The following is a 19,110-nucleotide window of genomic DNA, read 5'->3' on the forward strand; positions in this document are numbered from 1 at the left end:
GAGCCAGGTATATACAAGGTGCTTTGAGGGCATCATCTCATTTAATTCAATCCCTGAAAAAAACCTACAAGGTATATGTTATCATCCCCATTTCTCAGAGGAAAAAACTGAGGCTCAGAGGACTGGGATTTTTCTAGGGTCACACAGCAGGGAGGTGGCAAACCCGGGTGTGGCTGCAGTTCCTAATTTTCCCACAGGGTAACATGACCCCCAAGTCAACTTCCAAGTACTTCTCCCCACCAACTACAATGCTCGCAGCTCACACTAATTGAATTTTACATCAAAAGTAGAGAGGTAACATTAAATTAAAAAAAGAATTCCAGCATGCCAAGGCCAAACACTGCTGCACGGAGAATCAGGAAACACAAGCACATAACTGCTTTGTAGAGAGAAAGCAGGCCACCTGGACAGCAGGTGCCGCTCTGACCAGCTGGCTTTGCCTCCGAATGCGCCCCTCTTCCAGTAGCCACTTACCTCATTGTAAAAAAAATGGACAGTGTGGTTGTTGAGTTTTAACGAAAGTGTTTTCAGGAATGATATGTAATATGCCATAATTTCTTCATCAGAAAAGTCAAACTTATGGACAATGATAGAATTTACATAGTTATTAGAGAGCAAATAATCTAGAGGGAGAAAAAAAAAACAGGTTAATTCATGGTGGGGGAAAGACAAGCAAAGAAAATCAGGTAACAAGCCAATGATGATGTGAATACACCCAAACCAGTCAAGCTTCTGGGTGGGTGGGGTTACACAAGCTAACGGGGAGCAGCTTAACCTTTAACCAGCAAATAAATTATCCACTATGCGTAATCACTAGAAAGCTCAAAAGCAATGCCAGGGAAAGGCCCGATTACCCCGCCCTCCCACACCAAACAGAGAAGAACACTTGAACATTTTTTCATTGCCGGCGCAATTCAACGCTGAGCTGGGAGTGGGGCAGATGAGTTGGTGTGTGGGCATTTCAGAAACAACCCACGGCTAAGGGAAAAAAGCACTGTATTTTATAACAACCTGCCCCATTTTGCCATCAAAAGTCACCCCATCATCCCTGAATGCCACCAAGGGCCTCACACATATGGGGTTTTTTTCCTCCCTATATAGCAACATGATTTCATAAAAGCCACTTAATGCTGAACTTCTTTTTACTCCATGCTCGACACTAGGCTGAGTGCTTTACATTATTATAACTGTCACAATACTGCAGAGTAGGATTCATTCTTTCCATTTTCCAGATGAATAAAAAGAGCTCATTTTTGCCCCAGGAATCAGAGACAGACAGTCGCAGAGATGGGACTTGAACCAAGGTCCTGCGTCAAAGCCTCTGTTAATATCATCACTAATGGGGCCAACAATGAAAACTGGGAGGCACTGAGGCCAACCAAAAAATGGCTACCCGCTCCAAGCTCCCAGCTCCTGGTCCCTGAAGAAATGCAGGTTCAGCATGGTGAGAGCTTCCAATTGTGCAAGGGAAGCTGGGTAACAGATTTTAATGCTGCATGTTCTAATTTTTGCAATATTGGTCACTGGATTGGCTAGTTTTTAAAGCTGTGCTGGCCTGCAAAAACAGGTCTGTAGACCAGCTGTGGCCGATGGGCCTCCAGTTCGTGACCTTGACATCGGGCCTTTGCTGGACATGTTCTCCTCTAAGACCTCACCAGCCACCCTGCAAAGCAGGCTCTGCTGTACCCACAATCTGCCCTTGGGCTGCCAGCCTGGGGTGAGCTCTGCATCACCCCACCTGCCTCCCCACGAAGGGGAAAAGGCAGAGAGCAATCAATACCTGCACCTACAGGCAGGCACTCAAGGCAGCAGAGTAGAGCAGTTCAGAGCCTGGTCCTCAGACCAGCAGCGCAGCGTCACCTGGAGTTGATCAGACGTGCTGAATCCTGGGCCCCAGCGCTGACCCTCTAGTCAGACCTCTGGGAGTGGGCCCAGGACTCTGTGACTCTGGGTAAGAACCCCTCCATGTGACAAACACTGGGCTCAAACGTGGGCCTGGATCCATACTGCCTCTGCCACATCCTAGCTGGGTGACCCTGGGCAAACCTCTTACCCTCCCCAGGCCCCAGTCTCCTAGTCTGAGAACTGAAATAACAGTACCTTCCTCACAAGGCTATTGTGAGAATTAAAGATGACACACAAACAGCACTAACAGTGAGGGACACACAGTAAGCACTCAGTAATGTCAGCTGCCATTATTCTTATAACTATCACTTGGAAATTCATAGTTTCCACCACCATATTTCTAGGACTAAACACAGCTGCTCTTGGGTGAATGGAAAATAAACCATTAAGTTATTTGGTGCCAAAGAGGTACCTAACTTAGGCCAAAGTATTACTGGAAAGACAATTTGGAATCACCAAACACAAAGCCAAGGGCCACCTGGCAGCCCAGGGCCATGAGAGGCTATGGCATGGGCCATAGCTGGTTCCCCCGCAGAACCCAGCTCTCTAGGAAAGCCACCACATTCACAAAAGCACGCTGGGTATTCTGGCTTTCCAGACAGGCCGTGAAGTCTGTAGTCATAGAACAGTTTTCACAATCCTCTGGTCAGAACAGTTACTGAGGGAGATATTGGTGCCTTACTGTTTAAAAATGAGGTAACACATTCCACACATCTTGGGTGTACAGCTTGATATATGTGGAAATGTACAAATATATGAATGGTAAGTACATGTACCTATGTACTGATATATATATACACCTCACAAACCTTAGGTGTCCAGCTTGATGAATTTTTACAAATATAGACACCATAAGCACCACACAGATCAGACACAGCACACTGCAGCTCCCCAGAAGGCTCCTCATGCCCCTACCCAGTTATTACCCACTCCCCAAAGACAACCCCTAGACTGATTCCCATCACTACACATTGGTGTTGTCTGTCCCTGAACTTCGCATGCATGGAGTCACAGTATGCACACTCCTTGCCTGGCCGCTTTCACTCATCACACCTGAGAAGTACCCACGTTGCTGCATGCAGTGGTAGGAGCCCATTCCTTTTCCTCCTTGTGCTATACCGTATTCCAAGCTTTGAATACTGCCCACCTAGAATCTTAACCTGTAACCAGCAGCCCGGGTAATACTGACACCTAGAGCACTCCTTTTTCATTGTCTTTCTGGCTATGGATGAGGATGAATGAGCTGGCAGGAGAAGGGCTGCTGAAATGTCATGTTGAGCCTCATTGGGGCTGGTTAGTGACTTCCGGGCCACCACAGGCACAGACGCCAATGCTGGCAGGTTCAGATGTTCGATCATGAGCCTCTGGGCTGCATTCTTGAACTGGAAGAGCCACATGCTCCAATCATTGCCCAGTGGGGACTTTTCCAGGGCCTCCACGAGGTGATTCCGTGGGTGGTGGGGGCCACCATGGGGGCAGTGGAGGTGCCTCTATTATTTGGCTGGGATTTTTCTCCTACCCCCTCACTATGTGGCTGACTTTCTGTGGTATCCTTTTATAATAAACCCATGAGTCTATACGTAATCTCAGTCTCTCAGGCCTTCTGTCACTTAGGTCACCAAACCCAACAGGCAACAGGTGCACTTGTGAAATGGCTGCTTGTAATAGTGAAAATCTGGAAACTACCTAAATGCCCATGGTCAAGTTAAATAAGTTATGGCCCAGCAAAGTGCAGGCCTTGAACCAAACTGGGCAAGGATGCATGACTAAGATACACTGGTAGGTTGGGCAAAAGTAAAACAAATAGCAAAATAGTGTGCGCATGCCAAACTGTTAGGCTGAGATTCTCCAGAACTTCTGCTTTCTGTATTTTTGTACTGTTTGATTTTGTTGCTGGTAGTGCTTTATAATGAGGACATTTTCTTTCTATAATTAGAAAATAAAAATAAAAGCAAAAGTCATCTATCCTCTTACCCCCATTAATCCAACTTCTATAAAAAGGAAGTGATTTCTGCCACTTTGGCAGGACTTACAAAAGTACTCTGGTGAATTCCCCGTAAAGCTGGTGGTGTCTGCTTGGGTTTCTCATAGAAGGGCACCCTTTTTAGACATAATATAAGAAAAGCCATCTGACTCAGAAACTCCAGAATTTTAATTGTCCCATTCCCATCATTGGTTCAGTAGCCTATGCTTAGAAAGCGTTACCATAAAACAGACATTTGGGGGAATGCTAGATTTAATGATAAAATCAACTCTTCTGGACACTTCCATCTACCTGCCAGACCTCATACTATGCTCTGAAAACACACTGTCATACTTAATCCTCAAACTACTCCATTCCCCATGTACTAGCATTATCTCCACTGCTGCTCAGAGAGTTCACTGCCCAGAGTGCATGAGGAGAATTATGTGGCAGAACCAGCCTGCGGTACAGTTGGAGTGTGAGGGCCACTGAGCTGGGTCTTCCCCTCTTGGAGTTTTCAAAAACCACACATAATTCATATCCAGTGTAACAAACACTGATAACAGGGGAGAAACCACTTAAGGAGAGTGAGTCAACTCACATTCATGAGTCAGGGTAAGGAGTCTGGCTTGAGCAGCAGCACCATCTAGTGGCCACTTCTGAAAGTCACTATTCAACTGCTTCCTTATCTCTTCTTCCCCAAGGGAATGTCAATGACCACATCTCTACCTCCTCCCACCCACCAGAACCTCCTTTCTAACCTGTCTTGGGGACCTACAGTCTACCTCTGACATAGACATTTAATCATTTGTCTTCTCTTTCCTAATTGTTGTGGGTAGGGCTTGGGGCTTGGTATGGTCATCTTGGAATAATAAGGCTAATGGTCAAGCACCGAGAATTAGGAACTAAATCAGGGTTTCTCACCTTCAGCACTGTTGATATTTTGGACCACATAATTATTTGTTGTGGGAGCTGTCCAGTGCATTGTAGGATGCTTAGCAGCACCTCTGGTCTCAAGAGATGCCAGTAGCAGCCTCTGCCCCCCGACCACCACCATCACTACCAGAACCAAGAATGTCTCTGGACTCTGACGGATGTCTGCTGGGGGCACAATCAATCCCAGTTAAGGAGCCCTGAGCTAACTCACCTGGGCTGATCCCCTTCTCAATTTTGGCCTTGCTAGAGCTGCCACCTTGGTCCAGTGACTCAAACCCTCTGGGTGTTAAATGAGGGCAGTGACGGCCCCTGGCTCTTGGAGGCTTAGTGAGGGCAGGGAATAAGCTCTGTGTCATACACGTGCCAGGCGGGCAGGTGCCAAAGCCCATACCTTGCATGCTCTGTGGCTGAGTTCTTCCTGTCCCCGCCCCTGCTGCTTGCAATGCTTGTTTTATTGGCTGATTGACTCCAACTCTTGAGTAATAAATTATAAACAAGAAATGCAAATGTCCCAGAATCACTCAGCAGTAGGGAACTCTCCCTTAGCCCTTCACAGTACCACCATGCAGGGATAAACATGAAATTACAGACTGAATTGTGTACCCCCAAAATCTCTGTATAGAATTCCTATCCCCCAATGTGGCTATATTTGGACACAGGGCCTTAAGGAGGTAATTATGGCTAAATGAGGTCTTAGGATAGAGCCCTAATCCAGTAAGACTGGTGTCCTTAAAAGAAAAGGAAGTGACACCATAACTATGCACATGCAGGAGAGACCACATGAAGGCACAATGAGAAGGCAGCCATCTGTGGTCTAGGAAGAGAGGCTTCGCCAGAAACCAACCCTAAAGGCACATATTGGATTTTCTGCCTCTAGAAAATAATTTCTGTTGTCTAAGCCACCCAGTCTGGGGTGCTTTGTCATGGCAGCCCAGGCGTACTAAGATACACAGTAAGCAAAGACATTTGAAAAATAACAGAAAAATCACACCAAACTACACACTGCTAACGCTCAGCAGTGCAGAGGCAGGTATCAAGGATTGTCCTTACAAAGTGAGGTCTCGTGACTGATATTCTCAAAGAGGATGTTCAAGGTCTGCAACAGCTGAACACATACATAGCGGCCAGATTTCTGCCGCAGGATGTTCAAGAAGAAAACAAACATGTTCTTCTCCAGGAAGAAGCTGGGGAGAGAATGGGAAAGCATCAGTGGTTTGGTTCCACATTTGGACATCCAAATCATTCTCTAGCTCCATGCATAGCACACATGTGCACCCCCACCCCCCAAAGGCATTTGCAGAACGGCCAGACCACGCCACCTGCACAGCCTTAGCTTCCATGCTACCCAGCTCCCACGATGCTGGATGGGCAAATGCAACCTTTCAAGCTCTCCTCCCATAATCTGAAAACAGTGCTAGATTTCTGGCAGGAGGGGAAAGATCTTTATTTACTACATGGTTACACAGTTATCTATCCATGCTTATAAAACTGGTAAGCAGTATTTTTCATCAAATATTTTATATCCTTCATTTTCCTTACTAAGTTTCTTTGCACTCCATCTTTGAGTGTTAACAATGGGAATTCCCTACAAAGGAGCAAAATGATGCTGATATTAAGAGTTTTGGTTTCCAACTTGTCAAGTTAGTAGTTTCCAGATCTGCAGAAAAAGAACGGGAAGGAAACAGAAGATGCTCACATGGTGGTAGGACCCTAGGCACTCTCCAAGCCTGCGTTCGCCTTTCTTGTTCTGGACAGGACATTTGTCTGCATGCAGTCTGGGGCACTGACTTTCAGGGAAGACAGACCCACTAATGTCTTCCTTTAAAGGAAGAAAGTGATGTTTCTAGTTATGTGGTCTCTGACTTCTAGCTAAGAGCAGATAATCTCTCATTTGGAATACTCCTAACAAATCGCTGCAGAAACATGTATCTGCTGGTTGACTTAACTTTGGTGACTCTTTCCCCTCAATTGTCAGTTTCACAGAAGCAGGGTCATGGGCTGCATACCTTCTGTTTGAATCCATGAAAGTATAAATGTATGAATAAATTACCTAAAAAAGATCCCTAAAATCTTTTCCAACCCTGATTCTGATAGCTATTCATGTTGACCCCCCCAGAATATTCCTACTATTTGATCTATTTGTTTACCTTGTCTACCAAGGATCCACCAACAAGCCCACTGCAGCAGAATGATGACCAGCTTGGGAACTTGTTAAAATGCCTGGACCTAGATTTTGCCCACAGATTGATACCCTAGGTCTATCACGAAGTCCAAGAGCCTGGATTTTTAGAAACACCCTGGAGGAGTGTGGTGGGCCCCTTGGAAAAATGACTAATTCTAGGGCTGGGGCAGAAAAAAACAGAAGATGAACCTGGAGCATGGTACAGTACCAGAAAGAAAGAAATGCTCACAAACAAAACAGTGGGGGGGTGTCAGATGACACAGGAACCAAGCTGAAAGGGCTTCCAATGCCCAAAGCTACAACAAAATAAATAACAGTACTGGATTATAATCCAAAGTATAAAATAAATATCCATGAGTTCACATTGATATAAATAAATGATGGAATAAATTTAAAAAAGGGAAGAGGAAACAAATTTTCCATGCAGAAGAATTTCAAATAGCATGTGTAGATACGACCCTTTTCCAGAAGGCGGAACTTAATTCCCACACTCCCTGGTGGGATAGGTACTCCTCAGAACTGTTAAGGTCACCAAAACAAGAGACGACTAAGAAACCGTCATAGACCAGAGAAAAGTGGGGAAATTTGACAACTAAATTCACTGTGGGAGCCTGGATTGGGATCCCAGAGCAAAAAGAGGTTATTAATGGAAAACCTGGCAAAATCCAAATCAAGTCTGGAGTTTACTTAACAGTCAGGTACCAATGTCAGCTACTCAAATTTGAGACATGTACCCCAGTAATCTAAGATGTTAACAATGGGGAAACAACGGGAATGGCATATGGAAACTTTCTATACTACATTTATAACTTTACAACTTTTCTGTAAATCTAAAATTACTCCAAAATAAAAAATTGTATTAAAAACAAATTCTTTTGGGGGCTCTGTTAGGCAGCCATTTAAGAATCGCCGGGCCTCTAAGAGCTCAGGAGTTCTAAGCTGAGAGATGGACTAAGAAAGTCCATTCTAGTGAAAGGGGACATGGTTTCTAAGCTTTAACCCAAGGGTCTCTCTCATTTCCAGAAACAGAGACCGACCAACTGACCAACCAACTCCCCGGGGAGCCTTAGCGGAAGTTGGTCCCGTTTATAGGCAACCCCTCATTTCATTACTCATGTTTCCCCTTGGGGACTGTGGCCAGTGTCACAGGTTTGCATTTTCTACAAGTAGCTGTTATCTTAGGTAAGCTTACTGAGGAAACTATAGAGCTATTCAGAAAATCAGGATATCTAATAAGAAGCCATGTAAGAAATAGGATACCTTTATTTTTTTTTAATGTTCTTAAAAGTACCCTCAATACTTCTAATTGAGATCATTTTATATAAAAACAAAATCTGCCTGGAGGTTGTCATAATCCAAATTCTTCTGCACTCAGATGCTGAAACAGGTCTACTGAGGAAGTAGCTCATGGTTTATGGCCTTTGCTTTTCAACCGTCCAATGGAGACACCTCTTTACTTTTTTTTTTTTTAATGAACTGCTAACATTTCTTAGTGCCTACTCTATACCAGGCACTAGGCAGGGAACTTTCTCTCTCTCCTTTAAAGATGAGGAAACTGAGGGTGGCCTAAGGCTGCTCATCTAGAAAGTATGAGAATAAGGATAAACCCGCATGGGCCCTGGTATGAGATGCTACTTCAAAATGTACCAGCTGTGTGACTACACACGTAAAAGGGGACAACAAGGCCTCTGCCCTGGAGTCCCTGGGAAACGCAGGGGATTATTTCATCAGGAGCTTAGCACTATGCCTGGCCCATCAGTAAACAACAAATGTTTGCCCCTAGTGTCTCCCCCAGTTCACTCAGAGTCTAACTACCCAGGACACTGTCTCCTTCCTTGGAGGTGATAATCAGACACTATTAGAAGAAATATCCATGATGTTTTCAGATTTTCTAGAGAGACTCATTTCCATAACTTCCCTGTTGTACAGATAAAGAGCATAGATATCTGTACAAGACCAAGTTGGCATCAAATTCTGACATCATCAGGAATGGTTCATGATGTGCGCTGAGAAAAATACTCAAAAGAAGAAGTAAAATTAAATCCTTACTCAAACACAGAGCTGTCATTCTGATCTCCCCAAATCAGGATCTCAGTGATGGAACGGATGGTCTCCACTAGCAGATTCCGGTTCTGTTCTGTGACTGTGGTGTTCTTGGTCAAAACATGGTACAGATACCTGAAAGAAAGAAAAGCAAAGGTTATTGACTGAAATGAAAGCCAGGCTAACGATCATTAGCTACATTTGGGAGACAATATGGCTGTGCTTTTTCAGATCCAGTTAGTACAATTTCCATTCAGCTGAGACAGAACTTACCATTCAAGGAAAGTGGCAGACAACCAGGGACACACCAACCCAAACTGAGGCAAGAGAATGGTCAAGCCCTTGAAGACAGCCACCCTCAAACTTGAGTATATGAGAATCACCTGGAGAACTAGGTAAAGTGGGAGTATGGGAGCCCACTGGACATTCAGATTTGGGGGACTGAGGGGAGCCCAGGCACTGGCCTTTTCACACACTTCCCAGCTATGTGTGATGCGAGTGGAGCAAAAGAGACACATGGCTCAGGTCTGAATGCCTAACATAAGACCTGCACGCAGTGGAGTCACAGTTTAGGGAGGGTGGGTCCCAAATCCAGCACCTGGGGAAAATGTCATGAACAATCACAAAATTACCCTTGGACTGTTCATAATTCTCCACAAAGTGCAGATCACCCATCAGAACTGAAGGCTCACATGAAGTGAGTTACTTGCAGGACACTGATCCTCTTTTCTGAGTGCATATTACTGAATCTGCAGAGTCAAGTGGGCTTGAGACTATGGCACTGGATTTCAACCCCAAAATGGTCCTGGAAGGCCTATGCTGCTCCAGACCTATGCCAGCTACTGGGGCAGAGACAGGAAGGCCCAAGTCAGTCTTTGAGGCCCTCTGCTGGTGGTGACAGTGACTGAATCACTGAGGCCAGTCCTGAGTACTGTTGGGCCCAGCAACCTGGCTAGATGCCCTGGGATTGCCACCTGGCGCAGTTTTTAAGAGATGGCATCACTAGGACTCACAGACTGAGGTAACTGGACCTGTCATGGCAGCCTCAGACTTGGGAAGGCAGAGGGGATACCACGAGTCACCTTCTGACTTCTTTTATGGCCCCCCGCAACTGGGGGTTGGGGCTGGTGAGAGAAAGACAGGGAAAGATGAGGTAGGACTGTCCCATTGAAAAGCTCTAAAAATGTGGAAAAAAAAAAGACTTCCGGCCAAGATGGAGGCATAGGTAGACACATTGTGCTTCCTTGCACAACCAAAATAAGGTCAGCAACAATTTAGAAACAAGATAACAACCAGATCTGATAAAAATTTGAACTGTATGGAAGTCGGACAACCAAGGAGTTAAAATATACACATTCATCCAGACCAGTAAAAGGGGTGGAGTTGGGCACCTGGGCAGAGAGGAGTCGTGGCACAAAAAGCGACGCGTAACACATCCCGGGCGTAGCATCCTGGGTGCATAAGGCATCCCAAGCACACAGGCAGCTGGCAGACCCAGCAAGGTGGCAACTGTGAAGCAAGGTACTGCACGCAAGGCACCTGGCTGTCTGGGCCACATTCGTGTGCAGATAAACCAGGTGAAATTGGGCAGTGAGACAGACCGCACATCGCAGGGTCCCAGCGCCGGGAAATAGAACCTGGGACACTGATTGAAAACAGCTGTGGGGACTGAGGTGCCGGGAGAGACTCCAGCCTCACAGGAGAGGTTGTTGGAAAGACCCATGGGATGCATAAGCCCACCCACACGGGAATTAGCACCAGAAAGGCCCAGTTAGCTTGGGGGAAGTGGCGGAAGGGAATGAAATCCGAGAGCGGGGCAAGCTCCACTGTTTCCTCTCGGACCCCGCCCTCACACACAACATCACAACCCAGTGACTGGGTTGCCCCACCCTGGTGAACACCTAAGGCTCTGCCCCTCATAAATAACAGGCACATCAGGACAAAAAAAAGGCCCAAATGAAAGAACATATCAAAGCTCCAGGAGAAATACAACTAAGCGACAAAGAGCCAACCTATCAGATGCACAGTTCAAAACACTGGTAATCAGGATGTTCACAGAACTGGTTGAATTTAGTCAAAAATTAGATGAAAAAATGAAGGCTACAATAAGAGAAGTGAAGGAAAATGCACAGGGAATCAATAGTGATGGAAAGAAAACTGGGACTCAAAACAATAGAGTGGACCAGAAGGAAGAAAGAAACAACCAAACAGAAAAGAATGGAAAAATAAGAATTCAAAAAAAATGAGGAGAAGCTTAGGAACCTCCAGGACATCTTTAAACATTCCAACATCCAAATTATAGGGGTACCAGAAGGGGAAGAGGAAGAGCAACAAGTGGAAAACTTATTTGAACAAATAATAAAGGAGAACTTCCCCATTCTGGCAAAGGAAATAGACTTCCAGGAAGTCCAGGAAGCTCAGAGAATCCCAAAGAAGTTGGACCCAAAGAGGAACACACCAAGGCACACCATAATTACATTAGCCAAGGTAAAAATGAAGGAGAGAAGGAGTTCCTATCAGACTGTCAGCTGATTTCTCTAGGGAGACCTTGCAGGCAAGAAGGGGCTGGAAAGAAATATTCCAAGTCATGAAAGGCCAGAACCTACACCCAAGATTGCTCTATCCAGCAAAGCTTTCATTTAGAATGGAAGGACAGATAAAGTGCTTCTCAGATAAGGTCACGTTAAAGGAGTTCATCATCACCAAGCCCTTATTTTATGAAATCTTAAAGGAACTTATCTAAGAAAAAGAAGATAAAATACATGTATAGTAAAATGACAGCAAACTCACAATTATTGACAACCACACCTAAAACAAAAAGAAAAACAAACTAAGCTAACAACTAGAACAGGAACAGAACCACAGAAATGGAGATCACATGGAGGGTTAGCAACAGGGGAGTGGGAGGGGGAGAGAGGGGGAAAAGGTACAGCGAATAAGTAGCATAGATGGTAGGTAGAAAATAGACAGGGGGAGGGCAAGAATAGTATGGGAAATGTAGAAGCTAAAGAAATTATGACACATGGACATGAACTAAAGGGGGGGATGTGGGTGGGAGAAGGTGAAGAGGGTGGAGGGGAGTGAAGGGGGGAATGGGACAACTGTAATAGCATAATCAAAAATGTATTTAAAAAAAGAAAAACTCTAAAAATGTGTAAGCTATAAGAGGTAGAATCTTTCAGATGGAATGATAAGGAGCAATCTGCTACTAAGAGGGCTAGTTTTTTATTTAAATTTGCCATGCAATAACTAGAGCAGCCCTCCCAGAACAGAAATCTTCAATACCTGTGCCAAATTTATAGGCAGGGCTTCACCTGGCAGTGAATGCCAGTTTCCCTTGGGGATAAGTCCACAGCACTGGTTTACCTGGGATGAGTCTCTGTCTTCATGTCACCTTGACTCATCTTCCCCAGGAGGCTCAAAGAGCAGAGTTTTTCAAATTGTGGTTCACAGGCTACCTGCATCAGAATCACCTAAGTTGCAGGTTCTAGCCCCCCCCAATCTAGATCCACAGAACTGACTCCAGGTGTGTTACATGATGTAGACATGTAACCCTATGTGACCCTATGAATGAGTGATGTCCACAATATCCTGTCCTGAACAGCCCTGCTCAGCTCCTGTAGATTCATACCAATGGCTTCTTTTACAGAGTCAGTCCATGTCATGTGTGTCTTGATCTTTTCCTGCTGCCCCCTATTTTTCTCAGCATTACTGTCTCTTCCAAAAACCCCTGCCTTCTCATAATATCCCTACAGCAGGACAGCTTCACTTTTCTCATTTTTACCTCCAGCAATGTTTCAGGCCTAATTTGCCCTAAGACCCATCCGTTCACCTTTCTGGCGGGCCAGGGTATCTATACAGCTCTCCCCCAACACTGTATTTCAAATCAATCATTTTCCTATCAGCCTTCTTCACTGTCTACCTTTCACATCTGTGCACAGTCATTGGGAATCCGAGGGTGTGGATGATCTTAGCCTTAGTCTCTAACCACTTCTCTTTGTGGTGCTGTCCCCCAATTCTTCCATCGCTGCTCTTCTGAATCCCAGCCTTCTCTTGAGTACTCTTTGGCTGTAGTCCCCACTTGAATCGATCATAGAACTAACGTGAACAAAATCTTTAACAATTTCAGTATCTTCACTATGTTAAAGTTGTGTACTTCTTCTGTCGTCATGATTTTTGTCTTCTTGATGTTCATATGCAAGTCCTGCTTTCTTCTCACCTTCACCAGAAGTCATTTCAAACCACTGCTACTTTCTGCTATAAGATGGTGTCATCTGCATATCTGAAGGTGTTATTTCTTCCACCAATTTTCATTCCTCCTTCCTCTGAGTCTAGCACAGTTATTCACAGGATATGTTCTGTGTACAGATTAAACAAACAGGGAGATAAAATTTACCCTGTCACCTTTGCCTGTAGGAAACCATTCCATCTTTCCATAATCTGTCCTGACAGTGGCTTCCTTTCCTGTCCACAATATAGGTTACACCTCAGCACAATTGAGTGCTGAGGCATGCCCACTTCTTTCAGCGCAACCCACAGACTCCTGGGCACAGGACCCCACATCTGCATTTTGAATGAGCTTCCACTAAAGTTTTACAGCCACTGTGTCACTCACACCATGGCCGTCAGTGACACTCTCCATGTAGTCCACAGCATGCCCACCCCCTGCTGTGGTAGGCACTGTTGGTGCCAGGGAAGAGGCAGATTCTCCCCACTCTGGTGTTTCCTTTCTTGTACAGAATGGCATCCATTAGGGACAGGAGAGCTTAAAATCTTTAGGACTAGCCCTGACTTCTATCCACCATGATTTCTGCCTGGAATGCACCTGCTGCCATAACCAATCAGCAAACTCTTATTTCTATTTCAAAATCCACCTCAAGCACCTCTTGGTAAAGCCTTCTTTAAAGAACCTCCCTGCCCTCCTGCCTAGGGGGATCTGATTATTCCCTCCTCTCTGGCACCTCTGTACCCACATGTGTTTGCTGTTGCCGAGACCTCCTCATTTGCAATGGTCTGCATCCCTTACTAGACCTGAGTACCTCGATATCAGAAACATCATCTTATTGATCTTGGTAACTCTAAAATGCATTAGGCACAGTAGGTGCTCAATAAATGCTGACTGGAGGGATGGTATGGAACTGCCTTGATGAACATGCTATGTCTCAGCATACAAAGACTGAACACAGTCAAGGGTACAAAAGCCAAATATAGCAAGCGGCAGCACAGAGATGTAGTGAAGAGATCAGGCTTTTGAAGTCCAGCAGACAAACTTGGGCTTGACCCCCGGCTTGGGCTTGACTCCCACTTCCTAACTACGGTCTTGGACAAGGCACTTCACTCTCTGGAGCTCAGCCTCTATAATATGCCAGTAACAGTCAAGGCCTCCTCACTGGGCTATTCCAGGGATTCGATGTGGTAACACATAGAAAGAGCCAAGCATGGCATCTGGCACACAGATGCATTTGACAGATGCTGGGCTAGCTGCTACTAGTATCATTATGTTGTGGTGGTTGTGATGGGAACCATAATTAATATTATTACTAAATTATACATGTAATATTCCAGACCTTAGGAAGGAGAGCTCAGGCTGGATCCAAACAGTCATGAAAAGAGGACTTCATGGGAGAAGTTATAGAACTGTCCAAAGAAACTAGAGCAGGAAGTGAAAAGTCTGGACTTAGTTTGGTGATCTTGAGCAAGGCACCTCAGATCTCTGTGCATCTCAGTTCTATCGGCTGTAAAATGGGAGCAGCAATGTCACCTCAAAGCTTTAGTACCTACCTATTATGGTGCTGGTAGGCGGAAGAAACAAAAGACAGATATCTAAACTGGCAGTGACTGCAGATGATACTATTATTGTTGTTATCATCATTGCCTTTGTTAAATAATCTCTGAAAAAAATTCTAGCCCTGGCTGGTGTGGTTCAGTGGACTGAGTGCTGGCTTGTGAACCAAAGGATCACCAGTTCAATTCCCAGTCAGGGCACATGCCTGGGTTGCAGGTCAGGTCCCTGGTTGTTGGGGGGCGGGGGGCAGGTGTGAGAGACAACCAATCAATGTCTCTTGCATATCGATGTTTCTCTCCCTCTCTGCCTCCCTCCCTTTCCCTCTCTCTATAAGTAAATATATACATATTTTTTCTTTTTTTTAATTCTAGTAACTACAAGGAGGCCCTTACAGACAAGCCCAGAGGAAAGAGCAGGGCAGTAAGTCCTGAAAGGAAGATTCTACAAGCTCCCACATGTGGTGCATGGCCAGCATGCCTGGTTCTATGTGACCCTCATACTCACAGTAACCTGGGGACGTGCAAATTGTGACCACAACTGCAGAGGCCAGGACAGCAACTGAGGGACATTTAGGAGCTTGGCCTCAGCAAAATGGCCAGGAGGCACAGTTAGAGTTCCAGCTGTTCCACACCCCCTCCACCACCTGCTGTTCTTTGTCTTTTTCAGTGGAGCGGTTCTGCTGGGCATACAGTGATGTTGCACCAGGTTATTACTACATAATAATTGAAGTTGAATGCCTTTTCACATATTTATGGCTATTTGAATATCTTTTGCAAGGTACCTGTGCAAGTCTTTTGCCCATTTTTAAGTTAGAGTACTTTTTTCTTATTTGATGGAGTTCTTTATATATGCTAAGCACAAATCCTGTATTGAATATACATGACAAATTCTCTGAATATTAGGACTGTTTTTTCACATTTTATAGTTTGTCTTTTGATGAGCAAAGGTTCTTAATTTTAATGTATGTCTTTCCTTTGGATAGTGTTTTTTTGTATCAAGCTTAGGAAATCCTTACCTACCCCAAAGGTCATGAAGAAATGCTGTTTTCTTATTAAAAAAATGTTACTGTTTTATCTTTCACATTTTGACTTAGAGTGCTCTGAAAATGATTTTTGTGTAAGGCATTAAGTATTGGCCAAAATTCATTCTCCATTTAGATTCCTAGTTGACTCATCGTCATTTACTGAAAAAAGGTCCTCATTTCTTCAATTCCACTGCAAGTTACCTTTGTCATCAATAAGGTGACTAAACATGGGGACTCTTTCTGGATACTCTAGTTCTGCTGATCTATTCAATTACTTTTGTGCCAATACCATGCTGTCCAATTACTCCAGCTTTATAACAAATCCTGCAATGTAATAATGTAGGTCCTCTGAATTTCTTTCCTTCTGTTTTTTCATTACGGTGTTGGCTATTCTTGGCCCTTTGCATTTCCATATAATTTTAAAAATCACCTTCTCAATTTCCACAAAAATACCTGCTGAGATTTCCTTTAAGATTGACCTAAATCTATAAATATAGAGAGAATTGACATCTTTACAATAGTGTAACATTACAACATTTACATTTTTTTGATGTTTGTTGGGTAGGGATCTTGCATATCTTTTATTAGATTTGTTCCTAGGTATTTGATGTTTTTGATGCTATTGTAAACAGAAGTGTTTGAAATATTCCTTTTCTAAGTGTATGTTGTTGGTACTAGAAACACCCACTAGATTTCAAGCTCTCAAGCTCTATGATGATTACACGTGCACCTTGCTCATTTTATCCCTCCATCATGCCCTAGCACACACTCTTTTAGACACTGTTTCAGAAGAGGCCCTCAATATACGTTTGCTTAAATATACTGGAGAAAAAAAGAAAGCTGAATGGGTTAAGGTTTAATATTTTAATGCTGTATCTAACCCCAGAGCTTTAGAAGACCAACTAATTCCATCACCTCAGGGATATTAACAGTTTATTGACTTTCAGATTAGAAATGTAACGCTCATTTTCAAAAGGTTGGAAACTTCAACAACAGCAACTAAATGCAAAATGGCAATTGCCAAGCACGCAGCTGCCCATAGGTGGCCACTGTGGGAGCTGCCGTGCATTTCCTTGGGGCTTCTCTTCCGCTGTGGATACTTGTATAGTTGAGTTCATGTTGTATGTCCATTTCCATGCCCATCTGGCTAAAATAAAGACATTTTTGCTTTTGACAAGTGTTGCAAACATCTATAACACCTACATACTCTACATTGAAAGGACAGGCACAGCAGCTACTCTTCTGTTAGGCATTAGGATCCCTAAGTGATGAAAATGTTATGATTGCCATCTTTGTGTGCAAAGCTGTGTCCCTATCCCAGATAAGTTTCCAAGGACAGAATGATTACCTTGGACATTTAACAATAGAAAATTAAGGTTTTTCTCTTACAATGATAACAGTTGTTACAGTAACATTATCTCTCAAACTCTGTGTGTGTGTGTATATTTTTCTAATCATAATAAAAACTGTTGCAGCCTCCCATTGCCAGGCCCTGTTATGAGTGCCCCAGATGTATTTGCCCACTAGACCCTCACAGCAACCCTGTTGATCCACCCTGTGGAGAGCTCAGGCTCTGGGAGGCTGGAACCTGCCTAGGGTCCTCATAAACAGAACCCCAGGCAATCTGACTCCAGACCCCATGCTTGTAACCATTAGAGTACAGAAAATATAAATGATGAAGTAAACAACACTTTCATTAACCAAGCATTTAGATGAAGTTATGACTGCCTAGCATACCAGAAAATCAACTAGATAAATCAAAAAAAGCAAGAAAATACATATTAAATATTAAGGTAAGTCCTTATAACTGACCTTACTACATTTCTTTGGAAAAGAGCCAGCATTACCACATCTCCAACAGAAGATGTGCAGAATGCAGAATCCCAATGTCAGACCCTTGCACATCAACAAACTCTACCTTGTGAGACAAGCTTAAGAGTCAGAAATGTCTGGAAACGAGAAAACTACAGCTGTTCGCCAATGTGCAACCAGCACACTAAAGGCTTGTCAGCTAGGACTAGAGACTGTAAATAAATTCCTCTTCCACAGACCCTTCTTTTTCAAGAGAGTCACTTATTTCACAAGTTAAACCATTACAGTTAATAACAATTATGTCCACTTCAGAGACAGACATACTAAGTTCAAGTTTCATACAAGTTTTATGACATGTATCATAACATGCCTCTTAGGATGCTCCTATTGGAAGATCCTGAAACTTTTTTGCAAGCTAGAGTGTGAAACAGAGGCCTAGGGGGGCTAGAAATGCACAAGCATAGCCCCCCAAAATCAGTCCCCAAAGTACATACCCCCACAAAACAACAATTTTGTGGAGGTGAGGCAGAGGGGTATACAGAGCCTGTGTCTGTCTGGCCTGCTCAGCTCCAAGGCAGAGAGACTCCCAGACATTCCCCAGAGCATCCCACTCTGTGGTTTGAAAACTTCCATTTGGACAGCATCCAGCCTTCTGGCTGGCAGGTCAAGGAGAAAATCCACACAGCATGAAATCAGACTGGAGAATTAGAGAAGGTTATTACAGGCGGTGCTTCTCCTGATGAATCACCCCCAAAGATGTCAAACTGGGCTAGCCAGTGAGGCTGCATCTGAGGTACCAGGAGCCAGCAATCACAGCGAGTGTGTCGACAGGGTTTTCAGCCCTAGGAAAAATCACGGCTTCAGTACAGATGCTGTGATCAAAGTGGTGAGAGCAAGCTGTTGTTAAGAAAAGCCTGGCCAGAACTTGCCTCTTTTGTTCATCCTGTGACAAATACTCATTGATCACTTACTACATGCCAGGTCCTGTTCCAGCATCTGACAATTCCCAGGTGAACAAGGCACACAGGTCTCTGTCCTCAAGAAGCTTATGTTCAAATTGGGAGAAACACAAACAAACAAACAAATAAATAAATAACCAAGTAAGAATATTTCTGATGGCAAATAGACATGCCTGAGGAACCCTGGCCAGCTTCCTGGGGATCTAACTCCTGGGATAAAGCTTGAACAGCCCAGAGCACCCAATAGTGGTCTAGCTCTTTGGAGATAAGAAGACTGTATACGATAATGTGTTAATTGAGTAGGGCAGCAAGAACATAAACAAGTGAAGCTAGAGAAGATAGTAAAACTTCTTGGCTGAAGTCACAAGGGCAATTTTATGGAAGAGCTAGCATTTGGGTGGGCAGGAAGGAGAGGTGAGCTCAAGTGGAGGGAAAAAAGATGCAGATAGGTGGGCATATGAGGTGCATATAACAGTGAGTGAGAAAGGACTGTCAGTTGAA

At 44.2% G+C, this 19,110-nt stretch overlaps 1 protein-coding gene across 11 annotated transcripts in view; it reads right to left on the reverse strand.

Moving 5' to 3' along the window:
- The window catches only part of CLEC16A (C-type lectin domain containing 16A), a 220,710-nt gene that overhangs the window by 196,500 nt on the left and 5,100 nt on the right, over positions 1–19,110 (reverse strand). For all 11 annotated transcript variants that reach the window (XM_028507807.2, XM_028507839.2, XM_028507847.2 and 8 more), the window contains exons 2-4: positions 9,036–9,164; positions 5,855–5,988; positions 475–623 (exon numbers count right to left, since the gene is read on the reverse strand). In XM_028507807.2, coding sequence (XP_028363608.1) covers positions 475–623; positions 5,855–5,988; positions 9,036–9,164 — 412 coding nt within the window. The remainder of the gene's footprint in view (positions 1–474; positions 624–5,854; positions 5,989–9,035; positions 9,165–19,110) is intronic.

Source organism: Phyllostomus discolor, chromosome 3, assembly GCF_004126475.2.
Source record: "Phyllostomus discolor isolate MPI-MPIP mPhyDis1 chromosome 3, mPhyDis1.pri.v3, whole genome shotgun sequence".
Classification (NCBI taxonomy): Eukaryota; Metazoa; Chordata; class Mammalia; order Chiroptera; family Phyllostomidae; genus Phyllostomus; species Phyllostomus discolor.